The following is a 14,589-nucleotide window of genomic DNA, read 5'->3' on the forward strand; positions in this document are numbered from 1 at the left end:
GGAAAAGAGGGGGTAAGGAAAAGAGGGGGTAAGGAAAAGAGGGGGTTAGGAAAGTGGGGGGTAAGGAAAAGAGGGGGTTAGAGGGAAGTGGGAGGGGTAAGGAAAAGAGGGGGTTAGAGGGAAGTGGGGGGTAAGGGAAAGAGGGGGTTAGAGGGAAGTGGGGGGTAAGGGAAAGAGGGGGTCAAAGGTCAGGTGTAGGGTTGGATCATTGCAGCCAGGGGTGGAGCTGAAGCTGCTGCAGGGTTACACGTTCCTCAGGGTCGACGTTCAGACATTGCCATAAGAAGTCCAGGCATTCTGGAGAGAAGAAGACGACACAATTTGAGGTTTAAGAAGAAACAAAAGAGTCGTGCCTGTTTTGTATGTAAACATGGCGGATGTTCAATTAAAAACAGATATTATTAACAAATGTGAAAAGTTGTCACTCATCAAATCTCATTCAGATTCTTGTTATCCATCAGTCCTGTGTGGTTAACAGAAATATAACAATGAACTGTCCTCAGGAACAGATCATGCCAAAAGACGTGTTCTGACACAAAGCAAAGTGAATGTTGGAACAAAATCAGCGAAAAATCACCAGATCTGTCAGAAAAATCTCCCACAGACACACACAGCTCTTCTAAAGTAACATCCTTCTCCTGAAACCATGTCTAAACTAACTTTACTGCTGCTTCCAGTGACTTGATTCAGCCAGTGCACACTTTGATGACTTGCATACTAGGATCTTCGCCCATCCACCTGTCTCAGGTTTTACTCTGATTTAATAGCAGGATGCCAAAATAACTTAATCACGATACAGATTTGTAAAAAATGAAGTCTTAACTAATGTTTGTCAGGTCTTTCTGCAAGACAACAAGCAAATCACTTTTAAAAGGCTTGTTTTTTGAATGGAGTTCAACTGCATCAACAATTAAACACATTCCCTACAGACGGGAGTTTGCTTAGTTTGCACTGAACGGTAAAAGTGTGCCTCGTTTGGCGTCTTTGCGTGTAATTTTGGAAGACAGAAATTCAGAAACTGGATGTCGTACCTCTGGATAGCTCATTGCTGAACTGAATCTGCCCACTAAGGAAGCGCGATGTGCTGAAGGCCGAGTCATGCAACATGCGGTATAGCAGGGCGCCAAGCTGCCATACCGTGCAGGGTTCAGCCTTGTAGTCCTGCCAGACGTGCCACTCAGGAGGAGCAAAAGGAACGGTCCCTGGAATACAGAGCAAAAGAGAATGAAGAGGGAGCTCAAACATGAAGGTAAATATTTGAGAAAGTGGCCAATGTGTAAGAAGCAGCCGCAGAGGCCAGATATCATACCACTGAAAGATTGGTGGGATTTCTCCATCTCGAAGCTACCACAACCAAAATCTATGACACGCAGGCACGGGACTATGGAGTGGGTTTCCACCAGGACATTTGCTGCTTTTATGTCTCGGTGGAAGACCCCTTTGTTGTGCATGTCCGTAGCCGCTGCAGTCATTTGAGCCATGAAGTTCTGACATAGAGAGAGAGAAACAGATGCTTTTATGTACATTTTCTATTAAAAAAAAGTAAACTATCAAAGAGCCAAGCTAAAAGCTAAGCTATCTTGCTTGCATGAGGAGGAAAATGTGGATGCATTAAGAAAAACAAACTGAAAAAACAGTGCAAAAGAATTCAAATGTTGACACTTGAAGCATGAATGCATGAAGCATGTGATTTTAAGGCTTCAGTACCTTAGCTTCGTCCTCCTTCAAGGAGCCGCCCCGTTTGCGGATATAAGACGACAACTGATGTTTTACTTCCAAACATCTTATTATTATTTGGATATTAGTTTCCAGAACTGGCCCTCAAAGCAACAGCTCCTTAAAAATGACCAGTGAGGAAACATATTTGTGTGTGTGTGCTCATCCCAGCTCTCAACCACACTCGCTCACAACTTATTAGGCTACCAATAAATAAATAACTTAAATGTACTTCACTTGTACCTGGTGAATAAATCAAAAGAGAAATAAAGTAAAGATCAGCGACTCAAGCTTGTGAATTATTGCATGAACATTTCAAATAGCTCAATATTGTGCTCAGTAATTTTGGGGGGTGGAGACGCCAAGGAACCTTAGATTGTGGGGTTTTGTTTTTTCAGGTGTTAACTGATGACAGGAAGTGGATTCACTAAGTACAAGCCAACATGGCGTCCATGCTGTTGAACAATTTAGTGGCCAAATCCCAGTCTCCTTACCAAAGCCTCAGCACTGAACCCTCACAGACTTTAATGACATCAGGCGTATACAGCTGTGTCCCAATCCAGGGGCTGCATCCTTCGAAGGCCGTACTTGAAGGCTCCTTCACATTCGGCCGACAAATGTGTCCTCTGTTTCCCCGGCCGTGATGGATCCAATCCAATCCAATCCACTTTATTTATATAGCACGATTTTAACAAACACAAGGTTTCCAATGTAATGCACAGCAAGATAAGGATCTATTGGGTGCATTCTTTGCGGCCCACCGTATCCCGAGATGCATTGCGCATCAATTCAAACAAAATTACTTTGAACAGCTGAGGAATATACTTTAAAATGTAAAAGTTTTTGGTTTCAACTCAATCAGATAGCTAGTGTTACAGATGTTTAAGAAAAGGAAAGGGCCCTTGAAACAAATTATCTTTTAAATAATAGGTTAACTTAGGCGATGTTAGTTATGCTAGCTAGTTAGCCCGTTAGCTACCTGTTGCTAGGCGACAGGAGCGGCGTTTGGTGAGACAAGGCTAGACCAGACCGTCTCATTCAGTTCGGCTTCAACGGTCTACGCAGGCTGTGAATGGTGCATCCTTCGTGGACCGCCTCCTTCGAACGCTGCAGCCCGTGGATTGGAACACAGCTTACGTCTCCAAGATGGCTATGAACTCTGGGTAAGTCCCACAGGAAAGTCTGCAGATATGCGGACTCAAAGAAAGTGAGTAATTTGGCGTTGAAAAGTCCGCATCAGAGCCCTCATGCACTTGATGATTTGACAGTGGGACAGCACTAAGCACCACACATCATCGTGTGTGAAATGTTTGAAGGCACAGTAAAGAAACAAACTGGACAGCGATAAGTTTCTATGCATTACCTTTATTACAGATGATTGAGGCATGTGAGGGTCATATGTTTTGTTATCTGTATATTTCAAATAACAATGTAAAAGAAATGCAGTAACTTTTGATAAAACACAGAGAAAAGAGACGGGATAAAATGGTTGCATTTAGCATTAGCATTGTTGTTAGCAGCCGTAGAGCAGGTTGATCCTCCTGATGTCCCAGTAGGACATGCCCTGCCTCTGGCCGATCTGGACGTTGGGGTCGGGGATGGGGGAGATGGAGTCCTTCCCGTACTGGATGGAGAAGGCTGTTCTTCCATAGTGCATGATGGAGGAGTAGTCGTAGGGAGTGTTCAGGTTGTTGGTGGACTGCTTGTAGAAGTTGTAGGCCATCTGCGGGTTGATGTTCTCCCAGTTGATCCTGACGTAGTAGTCGCGGTCGCTCCTGGTCTGTTCGTGCTGGAAGCCCAGAGCGTGGTTGATCTCGTGCATGACGATGCCGTGGTAGAGGCAGCCCTGCTTGTTGAGAGAGAGCACCTGTCTGCCTCCCTGTCTGCCCAGAGCGGAGAAACATCCGGCCTTGTTCTCGATGCTGATGTAGTCGTACTCGTTCTGCCGGGGGACGAAGCGGATGCAGGTCCTGCTGTGGTACACCTTCATGGCGCGGTCCATCTTCTGCCTCTCCCAGCTGGTGAACTGGCCGCTCACGGTGAAGGGGATCGTCACCAGGCCGTTGGAGGCTTTCCTCCACAGGCAGTTCTGGGACCAGCACATCATGGCGTTTCTGGTTCTGGGAGCCAGCAGGTCTCCTTCCAGCAGCATCTCGTCGGTGGCGTTGTTGGAGGTCAGAATCCTGGTGGTGATGTCCACGGTGTCTGGGACTTCTTCTTCTTCTCCGCTTCCTTCCTCCTGGAGAGGAAGAGCCTGAGAGAGGCCGAGCAGGAGCAGCAGCAGCAGGCTGGCAGAGGGAGTCATCTTCAGGGTGGGTCTGGAGGCTGTGGAGCTTCTGTGGAGAGCTGCTGTGGAGAGACTCCTTGAAGCTTGATGTTTGACTCAGGTCAGTCCACACTCTTTATACTCTCCTCTACAGGTGTGTCTGCAGGAGGATTATGGGTTGGGGTCCACACTGATAGGCCTAAATAAACCTCTGGAGGGAGGACTCCACAGACAAACCTACTCTTTAAACAGGTTTGTTTTCTCTGGTCAGCAGAGGGATGAACTCAACCTTACTTGTTTACTAGTTTCAGTTAAACCACAAAGACTTCACAAATGAATATCTTTTTCAGACTGGTATTTAAGAAAGGTAATGTATTTGTGGATTCAAAACTTTGTGTTGTTATTTGCTTCATATGATTAATTTGTTTGTGTTATTAAAAAGTAGGGAAGAACATTACCACAAAAACATTCAGATAAGAGCAGATTATTTACTCTGCCTTTATGAAAAGCAGTTAAATATTTGCAGTAATATTTTTGTATTTACTAAGTAGTCTGCTAAGAATGGACACAACTTATCACAAACTTTACACCACATATTCTAAGATCATCAAAAACATACACACATCCTAGACACACACAGTGCTACAACCAGGAGAACTCACATTTTACTGTAGTCGCACAATCTCTAGGGTCAGTTGAGCAGAAATGTCCTTACCTCTCTTCAGAATAATTTAGGGAAGTAGCTTTTAATTACTTTAGCTTTTGACTGATGTTTACTCTGTTTACAGTCGGAGTTAAGTATGCTAGCAAGCTAACATTTGCTTCTTAGCAATAAACAAAAAATACGGCTGAGGCTAAATTTGGTTATAAACTAACTTAACCACTTAACCTAACCAAAACGATGTTTACATTTTGACCTGATGGTTGCACTGAAAATGTAAAGGATCGCCAAAGTTAATAATGAGAGTACATGAATGCGTGGAACAAATTTCATACATCCTTTCAATAGTTGCTGATACATTTCATTTAAAACCATGAATGTTTTTCATTGTGGTGCTACAGGACCAGCAAAGACAGAAAGATTAATCTTCTAGGCACTTAGGGAAAGCCTTGACTTTATGCAGGAGCCTCAAGGAAGGTCAGAAGGTCAGAAGGTCACGAAAGTCAATAGGATTCATCCTCTTCGGACCATGACAGACTGATCCAAACAGTCACACTGCTAGCATAGAGGGTGGTATAACATCAACGACTGCAGTTCTGACAGAAACCCAAAGAGCCTTCTAACCACCTGGAATTAAAAAGTATCATTTCTTTTGGAAGAAGAAAGATCAGTGTTTTTTTTGCTTTGAAAATTTGGAAGCTAAGCTCTGTTTTTTACATAGCATGGTTATAGATAAGAGACAGATACTGGGGCTGACATTCAGAGTTTCTCCTGTATAACTATTGAACAGTTTTTGACAGATAAGTTGAGTGCAGGACAATTTTGACGGATGTTACACAATCTCCCTTTTACCTCATCTACGTATAGAGTTGCAGAAAATGAGATAGTAGCTTTGCCTTAACCCTATTAACTCTTAAATTACAGTATAACCAGCATTTAATTACAACTAGAATTAGACATCAGAATCAGTTTCATTGGCCAAGTATGTGGGCACACACAAGAAATTTGACTCCGGTTTTTCTCCTTCCAGGATGAGACCGATGACCATTGTGTGGAGTTTCACAGAGGGGTCCCGTGAAGTGCAGTCATTGGTGCAGAGCAGGGGTCTCAAACTCAATCAGAGAGGTGGCCGAAATCAAAAACTGGGTCTTAGACGAGGGCCGAACAGGGTCAACATTATTTGGACAACAGACATAAATAAATCACATGTTTATCAGAGGCATTATGACAAATTAGTCACACAAAAATATGAACTTTGCTGCTCCAAAGACATCTTATAGAATTCAGAACAAACCAAGGGTATCAAAAAAATGAGACCAAATTAAAGCTAAAATAAATCAGCATCTTTAATTTGTTTTTGTCTCCCTCTCTATCAGCAGTTTTTCACTGAGTCATTTCCAAAAAAAAGAGTTGTACCACAGGCATCAAAAACAGTCAGAAAACAATTAAAACTAATTTTTTTTTTCATTCACAACACCATCAAGAAAATAAGAATATTTCAAATGTGATCAGTCTGGTTAAAATGTGCAAATATTTCAACCATAAGCAGTCTACCTGTGATTACAGGAAAAGGTGCAAAAAGTAAATATATCTAAGTGCACTCTGCTCTTATGACTGTTTGCCAGAGCCAGGTGCTTGGCATCTTTTCTTGGCTGCAGGTTCATTGATGTTTGTGGTTAGGTTCTGAGCTGTGGTCAGTCAGGGTGGAGTGAAGGTGTGCTTACACAGATACGTGCTTCCAAACATGCAGAGCATTCAAGCTGCTTGTAGGCGGAGCTTGGGGCATCGTTTCTGAGTTCTGTCAGCTCCATTTGGATGTTTGCAGGTGCTCTTTCCACGGCAACTACAAACAGATTACTGAGCAGTTCAGATTTACATTTTCTGAGCTCCAAAGTTGGCAAATAGCCGTGTGAACTCTGCCAGGTCAACAGTTGTTCAGTTGGGAACACAGTGGTGGAGACCTGGGTTGTCATTGTCTGGCAACAGGAGAAGTGACCCAAGTTTCCTTGCTGCACCTGAGTCTCCCACAGGTGCAGCTTGTCTTGGAAAGCTCTCACTGCGTCTGATCACACGGTCCCTACCCTGAAGCTCGAGGTTCACACAGCCAGTGCTCGCAAGTCCTGATTGGCGCGGCCGCTGTTGCAGTGCATTTTGGGATTTGTAGTATCAACGGTGTGCGTGCTGTGATTCTCCACAGCCTCACCTGCTGTGTCCTGTTGGTTAAGAAGTTGGTGATCCACTGACAGGTGGGGGCTGGCTCAGAGAGCTGGGTGAGTTTGTGGTGGAGGATTTGAGGGATGATGGTGTTGAACACCGAGCTGAAGTCCACAAACAGGATCCTTGCGTAGGTCCCTAGGGAGTCAAGGTGATGCAGGATGTTGTGCAGTCCCATGTTGACCGCATCATCCACCGGCCTGTTTGCCCACTACGTAAACAGCAGGGGGTCCAGCAGGGGGCCTGTGATGTCCTTCAGGTGGCTCAACAGCCTTTTAAAGGATTTCATGACCACAGACATCAGGGTAACAGGCCTGTAGTGGTTGAGTCCTGTGATGGAGGGTTTCTTGAGGACCGGGATGGTGGGAGAGCGTTTGAAGCAGGAAGGGGCCTTGACACAGCTCCAGAGATCTGTTGACGATCTGGGCGAAGATGGGGGCCAGCTGGTCAGCACAGCCTCTCAGGCAGGAGGGAGACACCGTCAGGTCCTGGTGCCTTCCTGATCTTCTGTCTCTGAAAGAGCTGACACACATCCTCTACATCAACACGGGGCAGAGTTTTTCTTAGGGCCAAGTTAATGTACCCTAGAAATGTTCAATTATTACAGAGGTCTGTTCCAACTGTAGCGGATGATCTGATGATGAAGAATTAAAATGATTAACTCCTTAACAAAAACGGAATCTTTTTCTTCCTGTTCACATGACCTCTGTGTCAATAATGACAAGTGAAGCCAGCTAATTTATGGCTCTTGTAGGAGGACGACTTTCCTTGATTTCTGGCTAACATCAAAAGACTCACTCGAGCAACAAGATGGAGATATCCAAAAACTGTATGAAAATAAAGAACTTTATGATTAAAATGTACATTTACTAATATGTTATGTGTAATAACCAACTGAAGTTACTGGACTGATGCTTAATGTTGATTGTTGGTTCTAAATTTACAGAGAGGATGAGTTTTATCTGTCCACTCTCCCTCTCATCCCCCCTTTGCCTACAAATACTACAGTTCTGTGACTCTCTGAATTTCAGTTGTTCAAGAAACAGACAATTCTTTAACCTATAGACCGAACCCTTAATTAATACGTATTCTATTACCTCAGTTATTTTACATTATCGTGTTAGACTTATATTTCTGTAACACGTTTCCTAAAGTCTACGAATCCATGTGCACATTAGTGCATAAGCCTAGGGAGGATGTTTGAGCAGACATCCTGACACCTCCTCATGGGCTTTGCACTCAAAGTCATACAGATGACAAAAGTGATGCTTCCCAGTGATATCCCAGGTCCCCAGACACCTCAGGAAATGACCTTTCAGAAGATAAAGGGGTTAAACAGCAACAACCCTTCTACCTCTTATACCATGGACCCCTAACAAGGGATTAACAAATAAACTATTTCTTATGGACTGAGCAACCCTCAGACAAAACAAAGTGAATCAACAAGAATCGGTTGATAAGGACACTAATTGACAATGGTTGCCTTTCCTGTGTTTTGTATATTGTGTGAATTTATCTGCCTGCAAGATCTCTCTGAGCACCTCTGCACGTCACAGGACACAGACACATTCCTGTGGTAGAGGGAGCATTGATAAGACTATTACAGTTATTTCACTCACTTGGTGTACAAAGGGTTTACAGATGCATATATATAAAATGTATGTGTACAGGTATGCATATTTGTCATAACAAAGGTCTTCATCTATGTGGTTGTTGAAATCGTTGAATACTTTTAATTCAATTGATGAAGTTTTATTCAGTGAGTGATATTAAGTATTTGGTCTTATTTCAAAGGAGAGAGAGCAAAACTTTCAAATATGATAGAATTAAAAAAGAGAAGCAAATTAATATTAAGTTTGTTAAAGAAGTTTAACTGAAAGAATCAACAGATGGTTTATGATGGGGCGTGGTCAGCAGCTCACGCCAATGCAAAACACCCCTATCACAAAGGATAATACCCAAGGAGAAGGGATAAGACTTGTCTTCTGCTGTGGCTCTTCTGCTGAGACCCCAGGACTCATGTACTGATGTGATTCTCCCTCTCTCTGGCCTAATGGCCCAAAGCCGGAGAGAGGGGGGTAAAGCCTGCCGTCTGGCCGCCCAAGGCCCGCTGCAGAGTTCTAGCCACACCGAGCATGTTGGAAGGGACATCCAACCAACCCGTAAAGAAAACTTCTGATTTCGGAAACAATTAGAACTTTGAGTCCTGCCAGCCAGGATCCCTTATTGCTGCTTGTGCTCTTCGCCTCTGGTTCTCACCTTGATGCTGCCCTGCGGAATGCTGGGCCAGAAAACGCTGCCTGCTGTGACTCCTGAATCCTGAATCCTAAGTTGCACTGAACTTGCCTGAGAGCCAAATCTTGCGACTATTGAGTAAAAGCTTTTGAATGAAGATGACGTTAGAGACAAAGTCTTTGAACGGAAGAGACTTTGAATATGGCAAAGCTGCCATTATGACCCCCCTCAGCCAAAGGACATGAAGAGATGCTCCAGCTGCAGCTGAGAGAGATGGAGAGACACAGAATCAAAGCCTGCAGTCTGCAACGTGAGACCCAAAATGCTGAGGCCGCCAGGAAGAACTTCTGCTGCTGCCACTCTGCCCATCGTCAGGTGAACAATACTATTTCAAGTGTTAAGAGTTGATGTCAGACAACTGATGCTAAATTACCAATTGAGAAATTAATCAAGAGATTTAATAAGCATTAGACCTAAACTAGGATCCTTAATCAAATTTATAGTTAAACCTAATTAAATTGCTTCACAGTCTTCCATGATGCTCCTCAAACTCTGCTGAATGGTGTTTTATACATTCAATCAGTTGATAAACCTCCAAAGACACGGTCACTGATTTGACTTGATTTAATGTCAATCCTATTTAGAGATTGTTCATTATGCAACCTATTCATTGTGCTCACTCATTTATTCCTCATTCATTCATGTATTTTCTATTTAGTAGTTTAGTCATGTAGTCAGTAGTTTAATAAATATTTCATTTATAAAGACCTTGATTCTATGATTTGTGTGTGTATGAAATGGTAAAGTCACTGTACACCATGGCCAAGAACCTCGTAGCAACCCTGAGATCACAAGCCTAAATTAATAAATAACTAATTATAAGTTTTCCCTGTTTTGTCAAAATTTGGTGGCGTCCAACATTGAATTTAAGGTAAACCTAAACTCTGTTATTTAGTAATGAACTAATCGTTTCTAGGAGCTGAAGACGAGTGCCCTCACTCTCCTCTGTAATAACGATGCAAAACTTTGAAATATGGATTATTGTTACATAATTTGATATTAATTAGTTATTCATTATTAGTCCTTTGAGCCGCTACAAAACATTGATCCCACACTTTGACATACAAATCAGAAGTGTGTTTTCATTCTTCAGAGATATTATTGTAACATGGCTCTTGGTTGTAGTTCTCCTGGGAGTTGTGTTACAGCCCACTACTCTTATTGTGAATCATGCAGGGTTCAGAATATCTCAGACATGGTTCAGTACAGTAAACTAGGTATATTTTTAGTATCACATCCCAGAATCTATACAAAGGTGATGTTGTCTGCTACTGGATGAAATGTGAAACGTCTTCAAGAACTTCAACCAAGTCCAGTTGCCTTTTGGATTAATCTTAGAGTTACCATGACCTGGATGACCTAGAACCTTCACAGACCACACAAGCTTTACACCACGTCTTCTCAAGGTCATAACTCAGTCATAACAAATACACACCCTACATCCAGACACTGCTACAACCGAGAGAACTATACTTTCATAGTAGTGCCGCAATTTGATGTCAGTCGAGCATAAATGTTGATACATAATTTCAGCTACTGGCTCATGTCTGGACTGTTTACAGAAAGAGATTAGAATGCATGCTAACATTAGCCTACTAGCAATCAACACAGAAACAGCTGATGCTGATGGGAATGTTAATAGTTTTGTAGATCTTTGGTCATAAACCAAAGTTGTATTTTTTAAGTTTTGACTTGATGCTGGGGCGACATGAACATAGGAGGTCCACCAAAGTTACTATTAAAGGTGAACCAAATTTCATGACGATACACAAAAGAGTTGTTGAGTCTCTTCATTCAAAACCATGTGATCCTCTAACGGTGGCTCGAGAGGAATAGTTAAAGAATTAGTACCATAAGTAACCTCAGGTCATCTTCTGGGAACCATGAATGTGGCCTTACAATCCTGGGCCAATGCATCATGAACATGTTGTATTTGAAACAGCGAAGGAAAGCCTCGACTTGCTGATGGAGCTACTGGAGTAGTCCGATGATCACCAAAATCAATAGGATTCATCCTCTTAGGAACATGAATGATTGTACCACATTTTTGAGGTCCAAGGCAAATGTCTCACTGGGACACTAAAAGTCTTTCTTTTCTTATCTTTGATTCTCGACCAAGGTGGCGGACCCACTGACAACACTGTCCCTACAGAAACACTGCCACCTAGAGGGTCGAATAACATGACTTATTGCAGTAGCTCAGGTATTTCCAGAAACCTCTAAAAGTCATCCAACCATCTGGATGAGAAAAGTGCCTTTTTTTGCAAGAAGACAAAATTGCTTTATTTTGAAGCTCAGCTCTGTCACTGCCATTGAACTGTTAAGAGATAAGAGGCCCAAATTAGCACTAACATTCAATGTGGTTTATTCTGAATTAGTTATTCATCATTTTTAACCAGATTATTTGTTCAGAGTAAAATGAAGCTTGAATTGAGTTACACAGTTTCTATTTTTTACGTATTGTTAGTTATATTCATCACTGTGCTCAAATCCAAAGCTATGTAATAGCAATACCTTTCAATGTAGTCTGTGCAAATGAAGCTCTGGCTTCAAGTCCAGGTCAGAAGACAAAGGTTTTACATCGTTAGACTCTATTGTCCTCCTGAGATCAGTTCTTTGTCATCGTGTGTGAAATGTTTGTAGGCACAGTAAAGAAACAAAACTGGACAGCGATAAGTTTCTATGCATTACCTTTATTACAGATGATTGAGGCATGTGAGGGTCATATGTTTTGTTATCTGTATATTTCAAATAACAATGTAAAAGAAATGCAGTAACTTTAGATAAAACACAGAGAAAAGAGACGGGGTAAAATGGTTGCATTTAGCATTAGCATTGTTGTTAGCAGCCGTAGAGCAGGTTGATCCTCCTGATGTCCCAGTAGGACATGCCCTGCCTCTGGCCGATCTGGACGTTGGGGTCGGGGATGGGGGAGATGGAGTCCTTCCCGTACTGGATGGAGAAGGCTGTTCTTCCATAGTGCATGATGGAGGAGTAGTCGTAGGGAGTGTTCAGGTTGTTGGTGGACTGCTTGTAGAAGTTGTAGGCCATCTGCGGGTTGATGTTCTCCCAGTTGATCCTGACGTAGTAGTCGCGGTCGCTCCTGGTCTGTTCGTGCTGGAAGCCCAGAGCGTGGTTGATCTCGTGCATGACGATGCCGTGGTAGAGGCAGCCCTGCTTGTTGAGAGAGAGCACCTGTCTGCCTCCCTGTCTGCCCAGAGCGGAGAAACATCCGGCCTTGTTCTCGATGCTGATGTAGTCGTACTCGTTCCGCCGGGGGACGAAGCGGATGCAGGTCCTGCTGTGGTACACCTTCATGGCGCGGTCCATCTTCTGCCTCTCCCAGCTGGTGAACTGGCCGCTCACGGTGAAGGGGATCGTCACCAGGCCGTTGGAGGCTTTCCTCCACAGGCAGTTCTGGGACCAGCACATCATGGCGTTTCTGGTTCTGGGAGCCAGCAGGTCTCCTTCCAGCAGCATCTCATCGGTGGCGTTGTTGGAGGTCAGAATCCTGGTGGTGATGTCCACGGTGTCTGGGACTTCTTCTTCTTCTCCGCTTCCTTCCTGCTGGAGAGGAAGAGCCTGAGAGAGGCCGAGCAGGAGCAGCAGCAGCAGGCTGGCAGAGGGAGTCATCTTCAGGGTGGGTCTGGAGGCTGTGGAGCTTCTGTGGAGAGCTGCTGTGGAGAGACTCCTTGAAGCTTGATGTTTGACTCAGGTCAGTCCACACTCTTTATACTCTCCTCTACAGGTGTGTCTGCAGGAGGATTATGGGTTGGGGTCCACACTGATAGGCCTAAATAAACCTCTGGAGGGAGGACTCCACAGACAAACCTACTCTTTAAACAGGTTTGTTTTCTCTGGTCATTAGAAGAATTAACACGCCTTTACTAGGTGGTAACGCTTCATATGGTCCTCAACCAATGAGACATCCAATTAGAATATATTTGTCAAGACATAGCGGGGCTATGCATATGTCTCTTTTAATCTGCCTGTTATGTTTACTATGATTTATATCTTTTATATTTAAAAGGTAGGATTGTAAACATATTCAAATATATTATTCCAATAGAAATAGATGATGCTATAATGATATTTGCAATAATATGAATATTGTTTTTCCCTATGCATCATAAACATACTGATACATTACATACATACATTCTTACACACTGCATCTTTGATTTGTTCACAGTCACAGTTTAATCTGTTAACATGATTACATATTCCCAAAACAGCAATACACACAATTTGCAGCAGAGGCTGATGGGAATGTCATTGCTTCTGGAGACATTTCAATTAAAAATGGTAAAAAGTTTTGACCTGATGGTGGCGCTGCTTGAAAAGACGAGGGGTTTCCAAATTTTAAACAAGAATGTAGTGACCACATTTACAATATTTGTTAAGACCATTTATTCAACCATAAAACCATACACACTTACAGGGAACGCGCCTCAAAGTCTGTGAGCCCGTGAGTGTGGAGATTGGGATTGTGGCAGTGCTTTTAAAAACGTTGGCTAGTTTAAATGTACCTCTGTCGGCTATCACAAACACACAGGTGCGTCGGGACTTTGCAGAAAACAAGCAGGGTGATGATACAACTGGAGTTTGTCACATGAGAAAAGAGAGACCAGGTTTAGCACCCTTCTTAGGACTCACTGGAAGTTTGTTTCTTTGTATCAATGGAAGAGTTTTATTTTTTTTATGTTTTATTTTGAATATATTATGTACAATTGGACCAATGACAAAAATGAATGCTTTTTATCTATCATGTATTGAACAGATCAAACTGCTTTCATGAAATGTTTTGTTTTTTTACATTGTAAAAACTGTTGAAAGAATGAATAAACTGTTTGATAAGAGCATGTCCTCCTTTTGTAATTACTTAAAATGATCATTGTTATACAACATTTATTACTGGATTGTGCATTATTTCACACTTTGTACACGTGTAAAACCACATCCATGGCATACTCTCAATGCTGCCCACAGGTTGTAGCATGTTTAACATGAACCTGACTACTAAAATAAGATACATCTGTACGTTTTTTTTTTTTTTACAAGGAAATAGATTATCTCTGATGGAAAATCATCATAATAGTCGTCAACAGTAACTGCTGTGTTTTAGAATCAGACAGTCACATCTGCAGCACCTGCAGAGAAAGTACTCCAAACACTGGGATAATGGGACTCAATACCTCCTCAAATGGCTCGCTCAGAACAAATGGCTTCTCTAAGTTTGTCCTCTAGCACCGTATCTTGTTTGGATATATCTGTAATGAAGCATCACTAGCATCACGTAAAACCCTTTCTTCTCCAGATGTGAGCCCTGAGTTTGGATATTCTCACTGAATCCCCGAAACCGAATGTAAAGGACACCTCTCTGTGGATTCACTTTGCCCAATGTGTTGGACTGTTTTCTCATCGTGTTGTTTAACAG

General features: G+C 42.7%; 2 protein-coding genes across 2 annotated transcripts; both read right to left on the reverse strand.

Annotated features, from left to right (window-relative positions):
- Nucleotides 1-3,229: 3,229 nt before the first annotated feature.
- On the reverse strand, nt 3,230-4,021 carry LOC138598675 (high choriolytic enzyme 1-like). The gene has a single exon (XM_069670536.1). It carries the CDS (start codon nt 4,019-4,021, stop codon nt 3,230-3,232), a length of 792 nt encoding a protein of 263 aa, XP_069526637.1.
- A 7,972-nt stretch (nt 4,022-11,993) lies between these two features.
- On the reverse strand, nt 11,994-12,785 carry LOC138598582 (high choriolytic enzyme 1-like). The gene has a single exon (XM_069670425.1). The coding sequence runs from the start codon at nt 12,783-12,785 to the stop codon at nt 11,994-11,996; it is 792 nt and encodes a 263-aa protein (XP_069526526.1).
- Nucleotides 12,786-14,589: the final 1,804 nt, after the last annotated feature.

Source organism: Semicossyphus pulcher, unplaced genomic scaffold, assembly GCF_022749685.1.
Source record: "Semicossyphus pulcher isolate SPU_LCO1_2020_fin unplaced genomic scaffold, fSemPul1.0.p SCAF_1, whole genome shotgun sequence".
NCBI classification, from domain to species: domain Eukaryota; kingdom Metazoa; phylum Chordata; class Actinopteri; order Labriformes; family Labridae; genus Semicossyphus; species Semicossyphus pulcher.